This window comes from Juglans regia, chromosome 6 (genome assembly GCF_001411555.2).
Source record: "Juglans regia cultivar Chandler chromosome 6, Walnut 2.0, whole genome shotgun sequence".
In the NCBI taxonomy this organism is placed as follows: domain Eukaryota; kingdom Viridiplantae; phylum Streptophyta; class Magnoliopsida; order Fagales; family Juglandaceae; genus Juglans; species Juglans regia.
Window position 1 is genome coordinate 28,997,732 of NC_049906.1, and position 10,544 is coordinate 29,008,275.

General features: G+C 34.7%; 1 protein-coding gene across 1 annotated transcript; it reads left to right on the forward strand.

Annotated features, from left to right (window-relative positions):
- The first annotated feature begins 529 nt into the window (after positions 1-529).
- LOC109005619 (protein ASPARTIC PROTEASE IN GUARD CELL 1-like) lies at positions 530-2,296 on the forward strand. Its single transcript, XM_018984631.2, has one exon. The coding sequence runs from the start codon at positions 596-598 to the stop codon at positions 2,222-2,224; it is 1,629 nt and encodes a 542-aa protein (XP_018840176.1). The 5' UTR covers positions 530-595; the 3' UTR covers positions 2,225-2,296.
- The last annotated feature ends 8,248 nt before the right edge of the window (positions 2,297-10,544 follow it).

Genomic DNA, 10,544 nt, shown 5'->3' on the forward strand with positions numbered 1-10,544 from the left:
TTATTATTGTAAAATTTTCAAATTTTTATATAAATAATTTAATTTTTTTTAAATCTTAAAATTATAATAATATTAAAAATATATATTTTATTAATATTTTATTTAATTTGTAACTTTTATTTTAATTCATTTTATCTTATTCATCCACAAAATAAAATAAAAAACTTGGAATAATATGAAGAGTATATCCAGCAATATATAAATTTTAATGTATTTTTAATTTTAAATATCTTGGATTCTTTTTATTTTAGATAAGTTGAGGATTAAGATTTCACTCTTATCAAAGCTGAGAAAAATTGATGAATAATGATAGTATTATTATCTTTTTATTATTTTTTTAATTTAATTTTTAAATTTAAAAAAAAAATTTTTTTATGAATAATTAAGGAAGTGAATATTAATAAAATTATATATATATATATTTTTAATTTTTTTAATAATTAAAGATGTTATAAAAATATTTATAAAAAAATTAAAATAAAACTTGAAACCCCTGGAGTAATAGATGGTAATAACCTTATCACTTCCCAAAATTGATTGCCACTACCGTATGCTGCGTACGTAAAGCTCTGAAGTCACCCTTTCCCACTAATTAATGCCATTTTGGCCTTGTCTTTATCCTCCCAACATTCGGAGAGAGAGCGAGGCAAAATACAAAGAAAAAAAATTTATAAAAGGCCAACTTCTCACTTCGTACTCTGTGCCTTTCTTCTCTGCTCTATGCAGCAGAACTCAAATGGCTCCAAACTCGTACCTCTGTTTCTTCTTCTCCATCAGTTTCGTTGCTTTTTCTGTGATTTCCCTGTTTCCTTTGGCTTTCTCTCGAGACATACCCGATATTACTCATACATTCCTTGACGTCTCGGCCTCGCTCGAACAAGCCCGTGCAGTCCTCAACTTCGACCCTGAAACCGTTAAGCCCTTGGTTCAACAAAAAGAGCCCCTGCTACAAGCTCAGGTCGGTAATTCCTCTTCTTTCTCGGTTCAGGTTCACCCACGAGAGTCACTTTATAAGTCCTCGTATGAAGACTACAAGAGCCTTGTTCTTGCTCGACTCGAGCGCGACTCGGCCCGGGTCGAAACTCTCACCACCAAGTTCCAGCTCGCCCTTGAGGGTGTGAAGAAGTCGGATCTTAAACCTGTGGAGAAGGAGCTTCTCCCCGAGGATCTGTCCACTCCGATCGTCTCCGGAAGGAGCCTGCGCAGCGGTGAGTACTTCTCGCGCATTGGTGTGGGAACCCCCGCCAAGCCTTTCTACATGGTGCTCGACACTGGCAGCGAAATCAACTGGCTCCAATGTAAGCCCTGTGCGGACTGCTACCAGCAATCCGATCCGATATTCGACCCAACTTCATCCTCGTCCTACAAGCCCCTTTCGTGCGCTTCCCCGCAATGCCAGGCCGTCGGTCAAGGTTGTAGGGCAGGAAAGTGTCTCTATCAGGTCTCCTATGACGACGGGTCGAACACCACTGGCAACATGGTGACGGAGACAGTGTCGTTCGGGAGCTCTGGCTCAGTGAACAATATCGCTTTGGGCTGCGGCCACGACAACGAGGGTTTGTTCGTTGCGGCAGCCGGAGTACTCGGACTCGGTGGGGGTTCACTCTCGTTTCCCTACCAGATCAAAGCGTCGTCGTTCTCATACTGCCTCGTGGACCGTGACTCGAGCAAGTCCTCGACTCTCGACTTCAACTCGGCTCCACCCGCTGACTCGGTCACTACTACTCTACTTAAAAATGAAAAGCTCGACACGTTCTACTTCATCGGACTCGAAGGACTGAACGTCGGAGGTAAGCCCCTCTCGATCCCGGCCTCGGTATTTCAAACGGACGCGTCAGGAAACGGCGGAATCATCCTCGACTCGGGTACGGTCATAACCCGATTGCAGACCGAGGCATACAACGCGCTCCGCGACGCGTTCGTGAACTTAACTCGGAACCTGAAATCGACGAGCGGCGTATCTCTGTTCGACACGTGCTACGATCTGTCATCCCATACTTCCGTGCAAGTTCCAACGGTGTCGTTCCGGTTTTCGGGCGGGAAGTTGCAGTCGCTACCGGCGAAGAACTATCTTATTCCCATGGACTCGTCCGGAACCTACTGTCTGGCCTTTGCGCCTACATCATCATCTCCGTCAATTATTGGGAACGTACAGCAACAGGGGATACGTGTGAGCTACGATTTGGCAAACTCGCGGGTGGCCTTCTCACCCAATAAATGTTAGAGCTTTCTGTAAGAGGGCACTTAATTTACCCTTATATCCCCAATAAACTAGGTAATTTACGGGACATGTAATGTACGAGAAAGTGGGCCCATCCATGATGTTTGAAATTGTAATAAAAAATATAATTTATAACTTTAAAACTTGTAACTTATAATTTAAATAATAAATTTTATACTTTAAAAGTTGTTTATTATTTGATAAATTCGTATCTAAAATATTTTTAAAATTAGTTATATCAAACTTTTTTTAATTTTATACCGTTATCTATAGGAGTTTTTTTATAAAAATTTTAATTTGATGCTATTTAAAAAAAAATAGATTTTCAACTTTTAATTGATTCAAGCAATTTTTATAAATTTATCAAATATATATATTTAAAAAAATTTTAAAATAGTTAAAAGTAACTTCCAAACTCAATCCTAAATAATCTCTAAATAAATAGGGGTGTTCATCCGGGTTCCGACCCGGGAACCCGGGTTTACCCAGACCGGAACCCGGGTTTCAAACCCGGGCCAGAATCCGGACCGGGTTGATCCGGGTCAGACCCGGGCCGGAATCCGGGTTGATCCGGGTCAGACCCGGATCCGGGTTTTTGAAACCCAAAAATCCGGATTGTACCTGGTTTTTTTTTTAAGTAAAAGCCATTATTTTATTAATTTTTTTATTCTAAGAAGTCAAGTTCATGAATCACATAATTATATTTGTGTTCTAAAAATACTAAATGCATGTGAAACAAAAAAAAAAAAAAAATCCAATATTCATCTATGCATGCATAACAGATTCACAATAATGCAATCCACTACATATTACACATGGTATTTATAAATTACACTAATGGTATTTATAAATTACATTATCAAACACAAAATTACAATAAATGAGTTACAAAATTAGCAGCACGGTCTTCCTATAAGTGATTTAATCTCACACCAAATAATAGTCCATTGTCAATTCCTGCAGCCAAGAAATCAAAAAGCTCATTATATTCAAATAGAATATTAAAAAAGAGTAAAGAAAATGAATATAAAAATTTATGGTTTTAAGTATAAAGATTGCAGCACCTCAAAAGAGTATAGAAAATGAATATAAAAATTTATAGTTTTAAGTATAATTCAAGCAAATGCATCTACCTTGTAGTAATTTGTTTTTATAAGTAAAGCAAATGAATCGAATAATCGTGTTCCCTTGCCAATGTTACTACATGAAAACCAGACAATTTCACTAGAAAAAAACGTGTTCCATCTACCAGCTTGTAGTCATCATGCTTCGCAAAGAACATTTTCCACAAAAATGAGTGGAAACCCACCCTTTGACTTGGTCGAATACACAAAAGTGAACTTTCAGATAAGCTTGTTTGGGTAAGCAAAATTAAAATGCATTTTAGGCCAAGTAATATTGAGATTAGAAAAAGTAGCATGAGCTAAACATCATTATTAGGCCACCAATCATCTATAAAAAGCATTTGCTTTTCTCTGAAATAGTCAAGCCAAACAAGTCTATAAAACCCTATTCACCACCAATCACAACTAACAAAATAATAACAACAAAGAATCTAAGCTAAACAAAAATCTAACAAAGTGCTTATGGTAAGTTTAGGCAATAGATGTCCATTTCAGGATCAAAGTGTTTATGGTAAGTTTAGGCAAAGACAGTAAACAAAATCTTGGCAAGACAGTAAACAATCATCCTTCAGGATATTTGGAATAAAAACAAGTTTTGAACAACCAGTGAGAACAAGAGTCTTCAGATGTCCAAATCGAAGAAGAATGCCAATCAAGAGAGTCTCCAGTTATCACCGCTCAGTCATTGCCATGCTTAACTGAGCAATCATTACAGCCAGTTGCTGCTACCTTTATTGTTTAGACGGTGGGGAGTAATTGGAAGCTTGGGTCAGGTAAATCTCTGGCCCCTGTTTTGCTATATATCTCTCTGTTCCTATCAATTTATTTTATTGTCATGAGGGGATGGGGGTAGTTCTTATATTAAATATGCGCATGCATGAGTTTCTTTATTTTATTGTCATGACTCATGATGCTCATATACTTGCTTTCAATTGGTCTTTATTATTTATAATTGCCATATCTCAGCATTCTCTCATTTGGTTGTAGAACCTTTCATATGCATGTTAGAATATTATCATACAAATTGTGAGTTATTTTTAAATTAGAAACTTGGTTGGGGATTGAGTAATAATACATGTGCTTGGCTAATACATGGTTAAAATAGAATTGTGTAAGGGGTGATGATGTGCAAAAGTGCCTATTGGTCGATGGAAGTGGAAGCAAGAAACTCGGTACTTATGATTTATTTATATATTCAAAGTTTTGTGTTTTGTGGTGATTTGGACAAAAGTGCCTAATGCATGCATGTCCATTAATATGAGAAAGCAGAGCCAATAAAGACTAACCCCAAGTCTATCTCGTGTCTATATTTCATTTGATCCCAGTTTTTTAGTTAGTAAGATTATCCTAAAGACTAACCCCAAAATAAAGACTAACCCCAAAGTATTTCCAGAAACACCATCGTCAAAAACCTTGAAAGCAACAACATAGAAACCCAAAATGTTCATCACTATAAAAATATAATTATCAGTACTGAGTTCCATTGAATTACAAGCATAAAGCGCGCAACTTTGGCCAACTGCAACATGTATGTTCAACTATTACCAACAATCCAAGCACACAAATGAATTCTCATTTTTCTAAGGCATATAACCCCTTCACCATAAATGCGTTGCTCTTATTTTACACTCCACCCAAAAACACAACTGATTTTTTTAAAAAAAATCTAGAAAAATCAGAGCTTAACGAAACTAGAGTGCCGATTCTTATCAATAAAGCACAGATCGGTTTTGAAAACATCTAAATACCTCAAAAAGATTTTTTTTTTTTTTTTTTTAAAAAGAGCAGCAGCTTACCCACGATTCACTCCTTCACTCCCAAAGTCTTCCTGACTCAAGCCTTCTGATATAGTGTCAGAAACTCCAGCGAGAGAAAATGCCTCAGAAACTCGAAAGCTATGGCTTTGGAGAGATAGAGAGAGAGAGAGAGAGAGAGTGTAATATCCCTGTGATGTGTATGTTGCGGATGGATTGGATATTAGCAATTCTGGGTTGATTCTTGATGAAAGAATGTTATGCAGGTGAGCTATTTGTGAAAATAACTCTAATATAAATCTGGAAAAGGAACGGATATAGGGTTCTTCGAGGGACCCTTAACCTCCACAGAACTTGATTCAATATTCTCCCAAAATGCGAAAATGTCAGATGATGCCTTTTGGTGTTTCCGGACTGATCCTAATACCCACGCAGGAGTAACTAACCAAAGTAGTAATATATGGACACGTGTCTTGACTCATAACCGAATAAAGCAGAAATTAAAATAACAAGTTCTAGACCTTTTAAAGAACACAAGTCTGAAATGTAAATAACCGAAATTATGCAAACGGGGCGTTTAATGAATCCAACGAAACGGTGCGGTTTGGGTGAAACGGTGAGCTCCATTTCCAGCTGCTGCTGTGCGTTTTGATACTCATTTCAATGTTGCTGCTGTGCGTTTTGATGTCAGGTTCTACTTCACTTGACTTCCTGAACTCCATCACTTCAGTTTTATCTTGTCTTCGCGTCTATCTTCGGTGCCCTGTAACCCTAACTCCCTTCCATACATCTCCTTCCCCCTAGCCTCATAACAGAGAGAGTAGAAGATACGGCTAGAAAGAGAGCTAAGGTTTCGGTTTCGGTTTGGACTTTGGGCGAGAGAGAGAGAGATCGAGAGTGAGATCAAGATCGAGAGCTAGGGTTTCACAGAGAGACATCAAGAGGTTTCGGTTTGGGCTTTGGGCGAGAGAGAGAGAGATCGAGAGTGAGATCGAGATCGAGAGCTAGGGTTTCACAGAGAGACATCAAGAGGTTTCGGTTTGGACTCTGGGTTTCGATTGGAGAACGAGAAGATGGAGAGAAGGAGAGTTTCGATTGGGGCAGTGCTTGGACGAGAGAGAGTGAAAAACGAATAGAAAGCGGCGGGGTGAATAAAATGGAATCCGGGTACCGGGTTTAAAATCCGGTATCCGGGTTTCAAACTCTACCCGGACCGGACAGGTCCGGATTTTGGCAATCCGGGTTCCGGCCCGTATTTGATCCGGGTCGGAACCCAGAACCGGAATCCGGTTTTCTGGGTTCCGGACTGGGCCGGGAAAAAACCCGGCCCGGATGAACAGTCTTATATATCACTCTTTTTCACCTGAAGATTTGTTAAAAATTCTGGCCCAATTTAGTTTAAAAAATGATCTCAACTCATCTCATTTTATCTTATCTTATTATATCAACATTCAAATAACATTCAAATATAAACACTTTTCAATTTCAAAATTTTTATATAATCATTACAATTTAAAAAAAAAATCAATTTTTTCAAATATCAACTAATATTAAAAAGTTATATTTTAACAATATTTTAACTTTAGAATATTTTTATTTAATTTTTTTCTCATATTTTATAAAATCTCATAAAATATCTTAAATTAAATTATTTTACTACTATTTATAAATTATTTTAATATTATTTATAAATTTATCTTCTCATCTGCATGAGATTCTATAAAAGATCAAACACAATACAATCACCCAAGTTTTCTTTATAAAAAAAAATAATTAAAAAAAAATTGTGGTGGGTTTTGGTTTTCAGGGATGATGAAGAAGAGATCACGTGAATTGTGGTGGCCAGTTTTTGGAATTGGGATTGGAAGACAACCTTTGATTATCTACAAAAACGAACTGTTTCACATAGTGGGACTGAACTGATTCCGTGATTGTCGTTGTGCTTCATGGGGGATTGCTTGATATTTTTCTACTTTCCTTTCATTACTCGACACGTGGCCTCTGAGCTGCCGGCACCCATACTGAGCTGTATTCCTACTATTCCCATTTACAATTGTTTTTTTCTTGACAATGACAACGATTGGAGCTCCGCTGGCTTAGTATGTATTTTTTTATGTATATTTTTTTAATTTATTTTTTATATAAATTGTTTATATATTTTTAAATATTTTTAAAAAATAAAATAAATTTAAAATATTATTAAAAAATATTTTTTTAATCAGAAAGTAAAAAAAAAATTATTAAAAAATACTTTCTTAATCACGAAGTAGAATAAATATTATTTTTTATTCTACTTCATGATTAAGAAAATATTTTTTAATAATATTGTAATTTTTATTTTATTTTTTTAAATATTTAAAATTATTAAAAATATTTATATAAAAAAACTAAAAAAAACACATATAAAAAAATACTAGAGCCTAACAGGAGCTCCCAGCAGGACATCTAGCATTTTTCATACCGTTAAATTGGTTCATTTGCTTGAAATTTATATGAGTAGTAAGTTTTAAATGGCCAAAACTCCAAGTAGTATTATTCTAACAATAAAAACAATAATGCCAAATATTTGCCCATTTTGGATATAGAGATGAAGAGGGAAAATATATATACTGTTAAATTGGTTCATTTGCTTGCCATTCATAGAAGTCTTTTGCACTTCAAATGATATGATAATTATTTAGATTGATACTTATTAAAGTTAACTTTTGGCCAATTCTTTAGTTACATTTCTCATAAATGTAATTAACAAAAAAAAAAAAAAAAAAAGGGGAAAGAAAAAGGGAAAGAACATCATAGTATGGGTCAAGGTGGAGAGGCCTCCAATATTCTCAAAAAAGGAAGCTGCAGGTGTGGACCTTTTGAAAAGTACTCTCAATGCAGATGCGATTGAAAGACAAAAGGAAGACAGCAAGATGAGTTGTAATAATGTTTTTTTTTGAAGGACATAAAACTAGTTAAATACCTTGAAAACCTTAATACCTTGACCATGTGCTTGTCCACAAACCTACACGGTATGCTGGGTATTAAATAATGTGTTATAATATATTATAAAATTTATATATTATCATTTCATTTCATTTCATTTCATTTCATCAAGGTTGATGCAGCATTGTCCAGATTATTGATAAATAATAATTATAGTCTTAAGGTGTGTAAGCTCTGCACACCTGATAAATAATATTTATAGTCTTAAGGTGTGCAAGTCCCACACATCTCTATGAAAAAAGTGAATAAATATGAATCTTATATAAAAAAATATTTTTTTAATGATGGACTCTACATTTTTTTAAAAAGAGTGTGCGGAGGTTGCATGCATTAAAAAGAGTTGATGGATAATATCATATTATCACAATAGATCGTAGGAGTGATTGATGACTTGCATAATTTCTTATATTTTATCACTTCTTAATTTTAAACTTTAGTCTAAATACTCTATTATTGGACTAAAAAGCTAAAATGTTAATAGAAATAATTGGAATTAATGTGTATTCTTGAATTGAGTTTCTATTTATTTTGGGATACTCCTGAGCATATTTTTATATTTAATTTCAGAGTCTATAAAAGAGCAAGTCCAAATCCATTCGAATTCAAGGGACTTTCAAGTGAGCAAGACATTGGAACAATCTAAGAATTTTCAACGAGTGTAGGACTTTTCAAATAAGGATAATGATGGGATTTGAGAGTAATTCGGATCACAGTCCAAAATGTGCTAGCAGACAGCATGGATACACTTTAGTATTTTAATCATAACTTTCCACTCTAATATCGGATTGATGTGATTTTTAATGCGTTAGAAATCTATCTTAAATGGTTACAAAGTTATCTCTAATAAGGATTTCTAAATTTGAACTCCTGAAGCGCGTACATGGCTGTTAAGTTGAGTCCTAAAATTTAGGCTATTTTATGTGCAGGAATATGAAGACATTAGGATTTCTTTCCTACCCTATTTAAGCATATCATTAGCACGAAATTTGAGAGTTTTTGAGAGGGGCCTTTCTTTGGAGTTTTTCCTTTCAAACGCTGCAGCTTGCGAGGGACGACACTGCGGACTGCGAGAAGCATTTTCAGTGTTCATTTTCTTCTATTCTTCTCTTAGAAAAATTATGGTGAATTCGTTTATGTTGAATTTAATTTTTAGCATGAACTAAAATTTCTTTATTCTAAGAAAAAGATGTAATCTAGTTCCGAACTATACTTGTTTTTCTATGTTAATTTGAAGTAATTCTCTTTTATGTTTGACTGATTTATTTTGAGCTTATTGCTTCTAATTAACTGGTCATTAATTAGATGATTTTAATCTTATGATTTGCTGTCGAAAGAGGGAATTATAGGATAGATCTTGGATATTTTGGCATAAGTAATTATAGAGATCGAAATACTTGTATGAACCTATGTAATATTAAAATCATTGGTCTTATTGCTTTCTTGCTTTATTAATTTGCATACTCTTGTATAAAATGATGAATAATAATAATTTTCAATTGACTATCGAAAGAGGCTTTTAGATGTTTGTGGAGATTTGCTAACAAACAGAGAGAATTAAATTCAATTAGTTAGATGAGTAAAGCATAGTGAGGAATTAGGTGAAATCGATTTTTTAGAAGTTTTTTTTCTCATTGATTTAATTTTTGAACAATATCTTTCTTTTCCTTGGAGTATTTTCTTTGAATTAATTTTATTTTAATTTGAAATTACAAAAATCTTAGTGACTTTTCTAAATAAAGTTAAGATTAGTATAATTTCAAAATTTGTCAAAAGTAAGTTACCTAAGGATGATACTCTTCTCATCACTTTACTATAAAACTACAATACTTTGCACTTACAGTTTTGCACCGATCAAGTTTTTGGCGCCGTTGTTGGGTATTGATTTCTTCTTATTTTTTCCAATATTGATACAAAGTAATCTTGATTTTAATTTAGAATTTTATTTTATTTTGCATTTGGGTGTGTTTTTTACATTGGATGCGCAGTGCTAGAACTCGTGACATTACTCCTTTTAATCCAGAGATTGAAAGAACTTTTAGATCACAAAGAAAGAAGAAAGTACTAGCCAAGGCTGATGAACAACAAGATGCACAGCCATGCACCTTGAAGGATTATGTACGCCCAGTTGTGAATAACAATTACTTGGGTATAAGACGTCAGACCATTAATGCCAATAATTTTGAGATCAAACCAGCCTTCATCAGCATGGTGCAACAAGCCCAATTTAGTGGATCGCCACTTGATGATCCCAATATTCATTTGGTGATGTTCTTGGTGATTTGTGACATAGTAAAGATTAATGGTGTTACTGAAGACACCATTAGACTGAGATTATTTTCTTTTTCTTTGAGGGACAAGGCAAGAGGTTGGTTACAATCTCTACAACCGGGAAGCATCACTAGTTGGAAGGATATGACTGAAAAGTTTCTTGCTAAATTCTTCCCACCTGCAAAAACAGCC

Bases quoted from the DNA above. Each gene is read 5' to 3' on its own strand.
- LOC109005619 (XM_018984631.2), top strand. From the start codon at position 596: ATGCCATTTTGGCCTTGTCTTTATCCTCCCAACATTCGGAGAGAGAGC.